Source organism: Saccostrea cucullata, unplaced genomic scaffold (genome assembly GCF_032062105.1).
Source record: "Saccostrea cucullata isolate Sc308-1 unplaced genomic scaffold, CSIRO_AGI_Scuc_v1 ctg261, whole genome shotgun sequence".
Classification (NCBI taxonomy): domain Eukaryota; kingdom Metazoa; phylum Mollusca; class Bivalvia; order Ostreida; family Ostreidae; genus Saccostrea; species Saccostrea cuccullata.
This window is the reverse complement of record NW_026925910.1, coordinates 928,637-945,105: the sequence shown is the minus strand read 5'-3', so window position 1 is coordinate 945,105 and position 16,469 is coordinate 928,637. Positions and strand designations below refer to the sequence as shown.

The 16,469-nt window shown below is 30.7% G+C and overlaps 1 protein-coding gene across 1 annotated transcript; it reads left to right on the top strand.

Annotated features, from left to right (window-relative positions):
- The first annotated feature begins 1,386 nt into the window (after positions 1-1,386).
- Positions 1,387-15,810, top strand: LOC134270063 (glutamate receptor-like). Its single transcript, XM_062752246.1, has 17 exons — positions 1,387-1,610; positions 2,400-2,519; positions 4,027-4,284; positions 4,553-4,746; positions 4,838-4,891; positions 5,539-5,622; positions 5,838-5,971; positions 7,280-7,348; positions 8,204-8,357; positions 8,539-8,778; positions 10,400-10,743; positions 10,942-11,140; positions 11,269-11,516; positions 11,653-11,761; positions 14,328-14,465; positions 14,605-14,709; positions 15,365-15,810. Exons 1-17 carry the CDS (start codon positions 1,532-1,534, stop codon positions 15,437-15,439), a joined length of 2,604 nt encoding a protein of 867 aa, XP_062608230.1. The 5' UTR covers positions 1,387-1,531; the 3' UTR covers positions 15,440-15,810.
- Positions 15,811-16,469: the final 659 nt, after the last annotated feature.

Genomic DNA, 16,469 nt, shown 5'->3' with positions numbered 1-16,469 from the left:
TGCATAAATAAGGGAAGTTGACGATTAAACTAAAAAGTTTATTAAATCATTGCGTTGGAGATTCTTTGAAATATCCACGGGTCCAGAAAAAATGAAGGCCATGCGCTTAAGGCTCCTAACAAATAAATAAATGATAAAATAATAACCCCTAAGGAGATATTAAGTTTTCTAGAGGAATATAAGGAAATCCCTTTACTCTTTTCCTAAAAAAAAAGAGGTCCGTCATAAACATGTATATGGGGAAGCATCCTCGAGTAGAGTAGATAAAACTTTATTGTCACTGAACAACCAAAATATGAAACAGGTGCAACAAACAAAATAACTTCGAAATATCTATCAATAAATCGGATGCTGACTGAATATGATTTTCATATTTATTGTTTACGTTATATACACACTGATTCGTCTAAGGATTTTCTACATCATACAAGGAAAACACGGCGGGCGTGACCTGACAGCCCGGAGGGGATGTTAACTTCTCATTGGCACCCGATCTCTCTGATCCTTCTGATATCAATGTTTTCATTGGTTCATGTTTGTATAATTTGTTTTGTTTCAATTGATTCTTTAGCCTAATTACGGTACGTTATCTCCATATTTCATCTAAATGTTAAGGAATACCAAGAGGTGTTTATTCTCATGAAGAGGTATAAATAAATCCTGATTCGTAAAAATGTAAAAGCGGGTCATAGAAGACAAAATCTGAAAACATTATTGTAAATGTATTCATTAAAAACAACTTCTGTCTTTTAATAAAATCACACATTTCAGTTTTGAAACTAATGAATGAAAATAAATTTACAACAATTTTTATAAATGTTTCGGAATATAATATTGGAATGGTCAAAATCTAGATTACCTTATTGCTGAGTTTCCCATACGTTTAATTTATTCTGGAAAAGAAATTGTTCATTTGGTAGGCAAAGTAAGCAATAAGATAATTCATGGTGGGTTTTATAAATCCACACATGGATAAGTGAGCTTTAAGTATCCTTTAAAACGTTAACGGTTATGGTAACTCCAATACTCTCCGTAAAAGGTTGAAATGCATTAACTATTTATGAGTGTTTTGGGTAATAGAAAATAATTGAATATCAAAACTAAATGCTAACCATTTCAACTGATGTTTCAATGCAATAATTATTTGCTTTCACAACTATATATGTATATCGATAGGAAAGCTATAGAACGTTAACCAGAATACATTTGTGCATTGAAAAAATGATTAAAAATAGTGATTCACGTTTACACAGTTTATTAACTGATTCTACGATCAAATGTCCAGAATTTGTTCTGTGCCAGCAGAAACGATAGATTACAAGGGTTATCACATCTTGTACATCACATTTGAATTTTTAATAATACAGAAAAAGATTCGTTTTTTTAATCGTCGATGTACATGAAAGTTAGACCACGTGTTTGGATGTCATCGACCGATTTTGTGGATACTGTAATCAAGAAGACCGGATGTGTAGAAGGGTTGTGATCCGGTTGCATTCCCTTACACACAGAATTACATCATTTGGGGAAAATGGAGGGAATATTTCTTTTCTTGTTTCTCCTCCTGTGCAGCAGTATAGAAGACGCTGTGTCACAGAGTAACAGAATAGGTAAGAGCAATTTATATGACCTTTTTATTGATAATTTTGGGACCAAATGAATCTAAATAATATTTCTACTGCCGTTTTCTCGAAGATTAAATCAATTTTTATCCGAATATTTAAAAAAAAATCTTTTTTAAAAGTCTAATATGAGTTTTAAAAGAATGTTCAACTCTAATTTTAACATGGACCATATGACAGTGTTTACAGTTAGTTATGGCATTTTCTGTGCTCTATTGGGGCTTTTATCTCTAGGAATAAATGGTCAAAGACTGATTCAATCTCTGTATTAACTACCGTTTATATAAAACGCGTGTGGAGCAATAGATAGAAGAAATACTATTGATCCGCACATTCCTGCAGCCATTAGTTGCGGTTCCCAATGTCTCAATTGAATTTTGCATCGATCGAAATATTACTGTCTTTCCCAAAAAGATAGAATCTTCGCATTAACACTGAATTACAGACTTTGTATAATTTACTGTTTACGCTGAGTGGGTTCAGTAGGTGTATCAGTCATGTTACATGATCAAGTAAAATGAATTCTTAACTGTAATTTAAAAATATGCAATTGATACGTTTTACATTTTGTAGAAAATTAAAAAATCATATGATTTACTATTCCCACCCATAAGTATCAGTGGAACACTGCTATTACCGGTGCCACAGGTATCGTAACATGAAATGCAGGGAAAAGGGCAAAATGTAACAATATAAATAATATTACAGTTAACACAATATAAGTAACGGTAAGTCTTAGAACAGATTCAACCTAACACAGAATGCTTGTTCTTTCAGTTACATTTTTTGACAAGAATACAGAGGAAGAATTGAGAATATTCAGACAAAGCGTCAAAGATGAGGATTTTTACTATTTAGAAGTCGATTTCAATGACAGTCTAGCAGTAGGAAAAGCAGGTATTGTATGTCATTAAAATGAAGAAAAGAAGGAGGACACCCATCTGAATAAGCTAAACATGTATTGGGGGATACTGACCCCATTATTCTTTTTCTTTTTTAAAATAATTTCAGTGTTCTTAACGAAGGTTGCAGGTTTAAATGCAATTATATCTTATGGGTACGTTCTTTTATTGCAGTTTAGTACTACATAAAATATTCATAATTTTTTTTATCTTAAGTTGTTGAGACTTTAAAAACTTTATTATCCTTTGCAATTGTTTATAAGTACAAAAAGTATATAAAATTAAAACCGCTTTAGGTACATCAATGAATTTTTAAATATCTAGTAAGCATCATCTTTTTTATCAACAGAATAAACAATAAAGTATAATATTTATTTTTAAATAAATTAGTAATGATTTTGTAAGCAATGGTATGTCAAGGCGCGCAACCTCGAACAAGACGTTTTTGCGACCTTAGTTTAACTGAGAAAAACTCTATTGATATGAACATGTGACATCCAAAAATCTCGCTTATTCAGGTATGTGTTGGGACACAATTGTTAAATAAAATATGAAATTTTTAATTCATTCTGGAAATTCTATGAAATTTTATCATAAATTTTTACACGGAGTGTTCAAACAAAGAAGGCCTTGAAAATGACGTCAAAAAGGGGGAGGGGTTTCCTTTAACAACATTCTGTAAAGTTTTGCGTCTGAAAATACTGGTATAGACTTAATAAATGTTTAAACTGGCTACAGAGAAATAATATACATTCAAAGTACTTGTGTTTTAATGTCAAAATAGATTCAGGAAGAAAGGGGATTCACTGTTTATGTCGATTTGTAGTCAAGGTGTGAAAAATCAATCACGTCAAAAAAATGACGTTAATCATTAGTTGTAGATATTGAACTCCCAAAAGCAAAATATGCTGGCAAAATCGAGTGAGGATCTCTCCCATTGTTTAAATCCATTTGTTATATCAAATTCATTGAAAGCCGCTGTTCATTCATTGTAAAGTCATATAAACAAGGCGGATTAAGTCCTTACTCAAAAATCTATTTGTATTAGAAGAAGCACACATTAAAAACCAATGACGTTATCGGACGTCATGAAACTAAAGGGCGACAGCACCGGATGATCATATAATGTCGTTTTTATTTTATAATAATTTGGCAAATAATGAACGTATCAAGCTAAAATTTTCAGCTTTTCTTTATTTTTTGTTGTTTTATATCCCATATAAATTTTGAAAGCACAGACTGCATAGTACTAATTTTATAGCCCCAGTCCACGAACTTTTTGATAACCCCTCGTAAAGTGTAAAGTGTAAGAAATGGTAGTGAGTAAAAAAACTTAATTAGGAGAATCTCCAAAACTATTTGTTTTAAGTAAATACACAGAATAGTAATAAAGAATGGTATCAAACTTTGTTAATGAAAAATGTTGAATCCCTTTTCAAAACTGCAAGGCGAAGAAACGTTGATTTCACTGTGAATGACAGGATTTCGACTGTCTTTTCTAGTCGATGATGAAGTTTTAAAGAGAAATTGGCTACTGGGCATCATAGCTGTAACTCGCACCTGCCATTTACCTACCCTTCAGTCGTATGCTGATTACCACGATTTGGCGTTTTTGTTCGTTGGTCCTTTGTGCAGCTTGAAGTCCGAATTAACAGGATCATACCATTTGTTTATGAGGCCAGCATTTGTTGGGGGTCTTGTGGATGTAATGTTTCACAAGCAGTGGGAAAAGGTTTACTATTTTTACGATTCCGATGAAGGCAAGTGAATTTCAAATCTGTTTTAACAAAGTTTTTACTATGTTTTTTTTTTTTTTTTTTATCAAATTAATATATTACGTATAAAGATAATCATCAATTTCTATTGATATTTCGGGGGCCCAGAAGCTGTCGCGTATTCATATTAACAAGAGAATTTGTCACAGTATACAAAAACTGATTATCATTTTAAAAAGGCATCAATATAATAACATAAATAAAGCCAGTGTTATTTTACCCACCATATTTAATGAACAAATATGATTTGCAGGCTTGCTGGAATTTCAGCAACTGTTAAACGAAATTCATATCCAGGAGTTGAGGTTCGATCTGATTGTATTGCGTGTTCGTCATTTGGATGACTGTTATAAGAAAATAAAACAGGTATATAACAAGGAAATGGGAAGTATTCGGGTTCTACTGCATTTAAACCTCAAGGACAGTCAGGCAGTAATGTCCAGATTGGTAAGTGATTATGAAGGTAGAAACTGCTTGAATTTAAAGTTAAAGAACTTCCAAGACCACTTCATAGATACGGATTTATTTTTTTTTTTAGAAAGAAGATACAAAGATTAATAATTTTCGATTTCATATTCTTTTGTCTAATTTGGTAAGTACCAATATATTTTTCTCTGAGTATGTCTCATCATATATTTGACTCATGTTTTATATGATATGTTTTATCTCATACATATCATATACTTTTTTCTGATTTTCCGGAAATCTTCATGCACTTCTTAACTCTAGATAATACGAGACAATCTTTGAAAAATCAGCTGTCGTGTTGTGTTTATTTCGAGTTTACAGAGTAGCAGTGACAGCTGATTTTTCTAAGTTTGTCTCGTATTCTCTAAAGTTAGGAAGTACATGAAGACTGCAACACGTTGTAAATACGTTTACAACATGTAAGTTTTATTACCATTTCCCTTTGGTGAATGAAAAATTTATAACAATGAACTGAAAATTACAGTTCAATTGGTGCAATACTTTTCGAAAATTTTTTTTTTTATATTGGACTTATTTCTCATTGTCGAACATATTCTTTAAAAATTAAAGCTATCTACAACAGCCTCAGCAAAAGTTCTAAGTGAATTTAAAATTAATTATTAATTGATGAATGATGAAAGATATTGTCTTGATTATTTTTTATCTATTTATTATTTGTACCATTGATGTTTTTTTCTCTTTTCGTGGGATGTGGATACGTTCTTTGCAAAATAATGGCATAATTATCTTTTATGTTGAATCTGTTTTTAGGGATTGTACAACATGAACGCAACCATTCATTCACAAGGTCTCAACATCACCGGATTCAGACTGGATGTTGATCATAATAATACAGTATGCTTCAACGAGTACAGTACTATATTTAATAGAATAGTATCAAATGGAAATAATGTACTACATCTAATAGCATAGTATCAAATGGAAATGATGTACTATATCTAATAGTATAGTATCAAATGGAAATAATGTTATGACCTTGCGATTTTTTATCTGACACAGAAATTTTTAAATACTGTTTTAAATTTGAATTTTCACTCCCCCCTTTACAGGATTACCAGGTATTGGTGACTGATACTGTGGATTTCGTGAGAAATGTTCTCCATAAAATGGACCTAGACGTAACAAATAGAGAGGATACGCTTAAAAAAAGAAAAGAACTCAAAGCAGCGCTTCAGAAGGTGACGTCATTATCTAATTAAAGTTTTTAATATTAAAAAAAATCATTTTGAAGGGCAATTACATGTATAATGTATGAATTAAGAGCAATCTTATCAAAAACTAAGGACTTGATTTTGTCCCGTTCTTTCAGTGAGACCTGGCCACTTTAATTTTACTTAGAAAAAAAAATATGCGTTTTAATACTATGTAAGTGACTTTCTTTTTTTTTGTTCTAGTGTTAAGGCAAAGATTTAAAAAAGAAAAAAGCCTACAAATTTTTGACATTTTTTATTTTAAAAATGCTATCATCGATTTACTCAGTTAAAATACTATTATTTTTGTAGATAAAAATATTTCGTTTTCTGTATATTCAAAGATATTAAGCGTTAAATGTCGTTCTTTTCTATGGCGAATGAACAATAAGCTAAACAGTTTCTAGCGCTTTCCTTTGCGTAAATTAACTTTTATGCTCCACTGTTTACTCTGAAAGGTGACGCAGGTTTTTCAAATTCTATATGTATGGCCAGAAAACGTATCTTTTGAAACTGCTTCTCATTTGTGCATATGCACTTTGAGTGACAGTAAAATAATAGCACAACATTAATGTTAAATTCTCCCTCGTATGTTTTTTTTATTTCAAAAAATCGTACTAGTTATCTTCAGCTTTGGTAACGGAACCCATATATCGTACGGAATATGTATATATGCACAGCTAGATGAACCCGTACTCACGTGGAATTTTTAGAGCCCGGACCCAGTTTGAAAAACGTTTCTACCTGTAGACTTGTAACAAGCTATTTGGATTGATGTATATTAAATTATGATTGATGTACTTCATTAAGCAAAAAAAAACAAAACAAAACAAAACAAAACAAAAAACGAAAAACAAAAAAAAGGTATATATAGTTTGAAGTATATCAATATTAAAAAAAATATTAAATTAAATTAAGAAACGGCCACCATGCTCTATATAATATTTCTGAAAGTGAGTAATGTAAATTCATCTTAAAAAGCAGTACGATTAATTATCTTTATTCTAATTAAATTCCATATATGAATTTTGTTTCATGTACATGTATTTTATTCAACAGAAGATTGAACCCAACAGCACTCATCATATACCATTATGTATAGGATATTAATGAAATTTGACTTTCTACAGCTTGAGTATCTCTGACGTTTTGTCAGTATATACTTGTTTATTTTAAAAATATTACAGTAAACTTTTACGTTTTCATTCGTTTAACATGTATGCTAATAATAATAGGAAATTATGCTTTCTGGGGCTTTTTCTCTATATTTGATATCTATTTATCCAAAAAAAATAACAAAGAATACTTGACGAGGATGGGATCAGAACTAATTTTACTCTACGCGTTTTTGAGACTTTGGTTACAAGGCATATCCCCCCCCCAAAGAATCCCCCCCCCCCCCGATAATTATAAGCTTTGATTTATGCTTGATGGATTTTAAAATTAAAGCAAGGCCTTGCTCTATTTTATCCCGAAGCTTTTACAATTTAACAATATAAAATCGATTTAAACTAGAGATACTGTGAGCAATGAGCTCGCTAAATGATACCCCCGCCTCCCATAATGTCCATGTGTTGCTATATATTGTTTTACGGTAATGTGTAAAGAGGAGTACATGTAACTCGTCCTATCAAATGTTATCCAGAAGCTTCTATACATGACGTCATAGGTAAACATATAATGGCAATTTCCATGTTTTGCTATGGGAAACCTAAAATATGTGTCGAATAAAAAAAGTAAAATAGGAGGTGCACAATGGCAATATGTAATAAATATTCTGTGAAAGTTTCATTTAATTTCACTCAGTAGTATAAGAGGAGTTGCGGATAAGAGAAAAAGCGTAATTTAACAGACGGACGGACGGACGGAAATCCCGATTACTATATTCCATCCCACTTTTCAAGCTGGGGGTATAATAAAGTGAATTTGATGCTGGAATAAAACTCTAATTAGTGATTTTATTTTATTTATTTATATATAATTGTTTATAAATTTCAGGGGAGTACTGTTCAACAGTAGATTTGAAAAGTTGTTTAAACCATAAGCGGCTCAAAAGAACTTTCGAAAATTCAAAATTACAAATTGTTACCAAAAAATTTTTATAACACCCAATTCGTTAAACGTACGATATTTCGTCATTTTGTACGACTTTTCCCCCCACAATTAATCTGAAAAGTAATTATCAATTAAAATCAATAATTTGATATTAACACAATTTAAATTGTATGTTTACAGATCGGGAAGTGGATATCTAGTGAGGAGATAGGTGCACGTTTAGAAATGCTGAACACGTCCCAGATAAAGGTGCAGAAACATCCAACAAAGAAAAATGATATTAAAGTTTCCACTCATCAAGAGCGGATCATTACTACTATAGATGTACGTCACTTCAAACTCTTCACTATACATGTATCTCAGACAAAATATAAATAAGATGAATAAACAATGAATGTCAGTATTCTGCTAAGTAGAAAGAAAATGGACTATTGTTAGACATCGATTTGTAAAAAAGCAGTAAAAAGAAGACAAAAATGTTGACATATTTTTTTGAGTTTTGCAGGATCCACCATATGTTTTCATCAAAAAAGAATACGAAGACGAAGTGAAACAAATGAAAGCTAAGGGAGAAAGAGTGTGTGGGAACTCATTCTTCGAAGGCTTTTGTATTGATTTAGCAGAGAAAGTGACTGAAATCCTTAATATTACAAACTATACTATATGTATAGTTCAAGACGGTCAGTATGGATCCATCCAGCCAAATCAGACCTGGAATGGAATGATCGGGGAAGTTATGCAAAAGGTAAAGGAGAGAACGGAGTTAAATCTAAATTTATACTGTTCACAGTAGCGACAAAAAATTCTACACAGTTTGAACTGTGGGCTACAATTTTTTTTCACAATCCTTAAAAAGTTGAAGACTTTAAAAACGTTGTAAATTTTATGATTTTGGAGAGTTTATTTCAAGTTAGTAAGCAAGGAAGATCAAAACCGGATACACACTTGAATAAAGCATATTTTTTAAGATTCTTATGTTCAACATTTGCACGGCGTCATGTCAGGTTTCTAACACATCAAAATCTTCAAAGTACATTTTGTTGAGAAAAAAATCTTGGATGATATTTAGAGCTGGTAATGTAGCGGATACCTACATTCATTGCCCACCATAAAAAATGTTTTGCTTTTCAATCTAACTACTGAATAATGAATTCAGATTACATTTTTAAGAAATCAATATTTTCAATATGAGAAATTTTCTTTAATTTTAGATAAAGAAAACTTGAAAAAGAATCCCTCCTTAATGCAACATTTCGTATTCTGTCTTTAATGTGTAATGTTGATAATATTTTTGATTTAGTTTTCTAAATATGCTTCTTTCGTAGATATACTGCGAGCTGCCATTTTATTTACTGTTGCTTAACATAGAAAACACATAACAAATACGAATTTCATGAAATATACAGAAAATAAGATTTGTTTTTCTTACTTTTGTCTGTTGTTAGGAATTTTAATTTTCTTATGCTTAATTTATTTTTGAATAAATTCAATTCGTAATTAATAAGTTATTTGTAATACACATTCTTTCCTATATTCAAGTTAAATAAAACAGTGAAAGCGTGGATCAAATTTTTTTTTTATTAACCATATTTTTTCAGATATAAGGCTAATACATGTACACTAGAATTCATAATTAAATTAACAATTATATTCTTCTAGATACAATGTTATTACTAACAATAAGATTCATGAGGTATCGCTGAGAAGAAAGTATAAGAGCAGCATAAATAAACGTGTTTGTAACCAAATTGTTATGCTTGTTAATTTCATAGATGACAAATAATTGTTATTTTTTGAGTAGACTAACCTACAGTTGTTTCCCATCTATACTAAGAGGGGGGTTAGATTTCTTTAGAAGAAAGCACGAGACTCCTTATTTCTACAAAAGCATCCTCCACTGATACTGACATTTAAACTTGGCAACAAACTGTAATTTGGATGATACTATTTTAAAAAGAATTCCATATAAAATCTTTTATATATCTTTTTTTAAGTTTGTGTAATTAAAAGAAAATACAAAAGTACAATAAACGAAGATAAAACTATGTCCACAAAAAATATAACCTGAATGGTCTTGAAGGAACTGCTCCAGGCAAACAAGTTGTGGTGAAATGCAGTTAGGCTATACATATTGTACGTATTTTACACATGAAACAACTGTTACATCAATACATAAAATTAAAATACCTTTTTAAAACTAAATGTCGAACAAAAAGATACCATTAATTCAATGTTCAAATGTATTTGATCGCCAGTGGGTTAGACCATAATTTATTTTTGGAGAGGGTTGTAATTATTTTGAATCCGATCCTTTAACAAATATCTTTGTACTTCATGGGTTTCAACTATCATTATATATTTCACAGAAAGCTGACATGGCTGTTGCACCAATAACAATTTCTTCTACTCGGGAAAGAGTTGTTGATTTTACGAAACCTTACATGAGCCTGGGAATCAGTATTATGATCAAGAAACCAGCCGATGAAGGCGCACACATATTTTCCTTTATGGACCCTTTATCCTCGGAGATCTGGATGTGCATCTTGTTTGCCTATGTGGGAGTGAGTGTTGTTCTGTTCTTAGTCAGTAGATTCAGTCCTTCTGAATGGCATGTTGATGATAAGAACATTACAAACGACTTTACAATATCGAACAGTCTTTGGTACTCACTCGGTGCCTTCATGCAACAAGGATGTGATATTTCTCCAAAGTAAGTACAAAGATTATCCCTGATAAAAGTTTTCCTATCAAATTTAAATCAAATGCAAAATCATTTTTAGTTTTTCCTTTGCTGTGTTACACTGAAAAAAAAAATAGAGGGCCAAAGTTTTGACCATTTACTTTTTTCAAAAAAATCATCAACAATATTTCTGTTACATACTAGTACTAGTATATAAAATCTTTACAGGGCCATTTCAGGGAGGATTGTAGGAAGTGTATGGTGGTTTTTCACTTTAATTATTATATCATCATATACTGCAAATCTCGCTGCTTTTCTCACTGTGGATAGAATGAATACACCCATTAGTTCTGTAGAGGACCTGGCTAAGCAAACAAAAATCCAATATGGATGTCTGAAAGAGGGCGCTACATACGAATTTTTTAAAGTAAGTCTACAAAAGATTGGATGTATAAAACAGTTCAAAACAAAATATAAAATAGGGAAGTGCTTATATTTTAAGAATCATGTATCAGATTAAGTACATTATTTTAAAAAAATTAATTTTCTTGGCAGAAATCAAAGTTTGCTTTATACGAGAGAATGTATGCCTATATGACGTCAGCAGAAAACGTGTTTGTAGAAAAGAACAGTCAGGGGTTCGAAAAAGTTAGGAATTCCAATGGAAAGAAATACGCATTTCTTGTAGAATCCACAACAAATGAATATATCAATACTCAAAAGCCTTGTAATACCATGAAAGTAGGTTCTAATCTAGATTCTAAAGGATATGGAATAGCTACACCAGTCGATTCAGAACTCAGGTGAGTATTTTGTCACATTGCTTTATCGGTATACACCTACAACTAGAGCCTCTTTATATTATTGTAATATCAATGAATAAATGATTAAAAAGGTGTGATTACGTACACTGTAGATGTTTCAAATGATCTTTGGCAGAGATCCACTGACATTGGCTGTACTTCAACTCCGAGAGAACGGAGAATTAGATCGCCTCAAAAAGAAGTGGTGGTACGAGAAATCTCAGTGTGATCAAGACACGGAAAAGGCGAGAAAAAGAAATTCCCATTTGCAGGATATCATAAACACTTTTTTGTTTAAAGAAAAAATGCGAAAAATCTTACTTTTTCTATATTCATTTCATTCGTTAATTCAGTCATTCCCGTATAATTCATACAAATGAAAAAACGCTATGTCGCCGATACATTTCAATACATTTCAAAGCTATGGTTACTGATATTCAAATTATTCCTTGACCCTTTATGTTAACATATTTTGCCACACAAAATAATATTAGCTGTTATATTTTTTGATATTTTTTCTCCGAGTATTAACACAAAAGGAAGTCCGGAATCGTGTAAAAGGCGATGTCGCCATCGTATACCTTGCTGGTTAAATGTGCATAACCTGGTCGCATTTTGTTCTAAACAAACAAAAATTGTTTTAATTAATGAAGAAACATGTCAAAATCATATAAATGAAACTTTAATTGGTAAATGAATAACAATTTTTTAAACAGACCTTGATCATCGCTGTCGCCAAATTTCACCTAACCTACCGTAACAGTGTTTGAATAGTTTTTAAGATAATACAATATATCGTTAGTAGAGCTAAATCTGTGTTTTTGTGTCTAATATATATTAAAACTTTAGCACAGAATCCTTTTTAAAGCAAATTAATAAATCCGTGTTCAAAATTTTTAAAAATACGGATTTTTTTTAATGTCGCATATAAGAACCTAACCTACGTGACAGTGATTGTGAAGAAACAGAGGCTATGTGAAGTACTATTTCAAGGCAGTTGATTGACACCAATGGGTATGTCTAGTAAACAAAAAACAAATGTAAGGAAAGTTAAACAACAATTCAGAAATAAAGATATTATTGATGGTTCTAACCTCCGTAACCTCTAACCTCCGTAACAGAAAATCAACAAAATCTGACGTGTGCAATATTTCTGTTTAAATCTACCAGATAATGCTGGAAGTTTACTCTTTAAGTTGACAACAAAATGGAATATAAGAATCATAATGAGTTTAAAGCATGAAATAAAGGTATTTTTGAAAATGTTGTGGTAAAAATGGCCTTAACTTAGATGTTTTTGCATATTACAAATAATAATTATAGTGTTTCTTTTTCGTTTTGTAAATGTCTAATAGTCCGTAATGCGTATGGGCACAAAAAGGCCACCCTTATGTGAACTATCAGCGGTATACAGTGAAATTATACTCTTTTATACGAAAAACCAGCGATGTTACGGAGGTTGGGTTTCCTGCAACAAGTGAATTTTCGTGTCTTTTAGTGAATTTTTCACATATTCTGATATATTAAATAAGTTTTCTTAAAAAATTATGCTTATGTGTGACCATGGTGACAGTTACTTCACAATGATTCAATAAATCACTTCATTATTACAGGGTTCAGTAAGGTATTTCGTAACGGAGGTTAAAATTATTTGGGTTAAATGTATTTGCCTAAAAAACGTTAAAACAAATATTTTTATCCTTTCTTTACAAATAAAGTATGTTTTCCAATTATTCTTATTTAAATTCGCCATTAGGTAAACGCATTCACACCGATTCTTCGAAACGAATTTTGTAACGGAGGTTATAGAAGTTTAAATCTTCACTTTCACATTTGCAGTTAAAAAAGACAGTAACATATTAATAAATATTTGAGTAAGTTGATTGACCCTTAAAAAATTAGTAATGCTGAGCGACATAAGTTTGTAAAGCTGATAGGAAGTCTAAAATTCGTTTTACTCTTATTTTAAAAATATTCATAATAACCTCCGTAACGAAACATTTTTTGGTAAATTGCTTTAAAAAAGAGGGGAAAACAGTTTAGTTTTACTCTTAATTGTGTAAATACATTATTTTCAAAGTGTGTTTGACACGTTTTACAAAGTATTTTTATCTCTTAATCTCCAAAATGAGTTTGTGTAACCTGTTACAATTTTGGAGCAATTTGTATATCAACTTTTCTTTTAAAAGTGGTCAATTTATAATCAGAAAAGGTCTTTCATTCTAAAGATATATCCTTTCATTTTTCAAATCAAGTGGTCAAGTAATGTAATAATCTGTTTGCTTGACGATATTCCTACTGGAAAATAGTGTTTATTTTATTGTCCAAAAATTCTGTTATCTTGATTTACACATATTTAGTCAATATTTTTTATGTTTGCAGTTCAGAATTTCTTCTGTTATAATTTAGCTGTATATTGATAAAGCTTCGAACTTCAATAAAAATTAAAACATGAACAAAGATTTTGATAACTTTACAGCTGCTTTTACTGAGTTATAACCTCCGTTACGGAGTTCTTGCATGTGGTGAGTTGGAATGGCCATAAAAACAAAACGAAGAAAGATTTACGTGTAAAATTTCATTTTATTAACAAAGGATGTTTACTTTATCAATTAAACACAAAATTATATCATTGCTCTTAAATTCGTTTTTCAATACTATGGACTTGGTAATTGTATGAATTATACGGGAATGACTGAATTAATGATACAAGGTCTTTTTTTTAACGATATAATCACAACTTTAAAATATCAGTATATTTCGAAGCCATAATCATGGATCATGATCAATTGAATTATTACCTTTCATTAGGATGCATCACAAGCGGAACTGACTTTAGAGAATGTGGCGGGAATTTTCTATATCCTGTCTTGCGGACTAACATTATCTGTTGTTATTGCTGCCATCGAATTCTTGTATAAATCTGTTGTTGATTCTAAAAAGGCAAAGGTAAGAGTAATAAAAGAGCAGTGATTTCTCGTCAGCTACTTCAATTCTAGAAAAGTTAAAATTAAATGTGAATTTTGGAGTCGTTTTTTGTAAATCTGGAAATTATTGTACTTACAATGAAAGTATATTCTACCTGTAGACATCCTTTGGTTCTATGGTGCGATGTAAGGCTAGATTATCATTCCGAGGGTCGCTGGATGATAGTTCTCTACCTAACTCACCACAAAAGAAACCAACAGCCACGGTACCTTAACTCAATTAGTAAACCTACTGATAGGTGCCTCCAGAAAGCATTGATATGCCGTTCAACATTGTCAATATCGTTATATGAAATCTACATCCACTAAAAATTTGTTTGTGGTCATGGCATTTCCTTAAATTCAAATCAATTTTTAACAGGTCAATTTTTAAAGCTTTTACCTAAAGGTGACTTGTAAATTTTCATTTAATTTCAAAAAATAAAAACGTATTAATATTTCATTGAAATATTAACACAAATGAATTTACCTTTTTGGGAATTGAATATCTATAGAAAATATTGTATCGTTTAAAAATATGGTACGAGTTCAGAGAAATTTAAACTATTTTCTATACATGTACTGTGTACATATTGCCGTATTAAAGTATTTTACTTAGTATACATGTTTTAATTGAGTACCCTTTAAACTTACCCTCATGGTATGAAATACATAATGAATAATTTCATAACAGGTTTTATGTTCCAGATTTAATAACATTATTTGAAAAAAAATTAGTCTTATTCCATAAAAAATTGAAAATTTAGTATCAAATAGTGTCGATTTTTATATTAATTTCGATTAATGTTACCCTTTAATGAGGCTTTAATTTTTTAAAATAAGTTTGAATCCTTATATTTTTGCTCTGGATTTTTTTTTCAGTACACCTATACTGGCCCTGTACAAGTTCCGGAGTACGAACCGTATCCTGAAAATAATACTCACACTCAGGTGTAAAACGTCACACGTATGTAATATTAGCCAGTGCTCTCTCTGAAATAGACAAAAGACAATTTGTGAGAGATAATTTTTTACCACGAAAGAAAGAGGCGTGTTTCTGTGTTCGTTGTAACATGAAATAAAAGTGTGTTTCAATATGTTGAATAAAAGTGTGTACTATATCGGTATGAAACGTATAGAAATTATCTTTTTATTAATTAAAATGGGGTTTACATTTGATTATTGCCTTATAAAAGAAAATCATTCGAATATTATTTATCTATGTTAATAACAAATTGAATGTTTGAACAATTCTACTCATTCAAAAAATCTTTACTGAATTTCCAGTATCGAAATGTTCTTGATTAAAATGTGTAAAAATTTAAAAAGTTGTTGTTTTCTTTTATTTCCGTCTCTTTCGATTGATAATAATTGAGTTTTTACCGATTAATCCAGTCTGTCTATTGTTTGTACAAATCCATGAATTTGTTTTAAATGATTTATCAAAGGAAAAAATACTTAATCAGAAAACAACTAAATTTAAAATGCAATTATCCCTTATTTGACAAAAAAATTTTGTAACACATATTAATCGAATAGTTGTATTGAAATATACCTTAAGCATTAAGAAAAGTTATAAACTTTGGTACTAATTTTGTTTATTAAAGTAGTGCATTTCAAATACGACTTTTCTGTACTCTTTCAGCCTTTGGTATCTTTTTAGGATTTCAGATTTCCCTGTAGGTGTAAGATGAAAGTTCCCTCAAAAGAGATCATCTTTTCCAATTAACTTTTTCATTTGAAACATTTTGGTATCGTTTTTCTATAAAAACCGGTACAATCGATCGCAAAAATAGAATATCTCAGTAGAGTTTTTGTTTGAAAGACCTTTAAATCATCAGAAAACGAATCAGATGCTATAGAGAGGTAAGCATTCACTGTGGATAAGCCTTGTGCTCCCTATCATGATCAAGCAAATAAATCGTCCAGAATATTCAGTGTAAAAACAATGGCGTAATAATATGCATAAAAATGTACTCAAATTTTT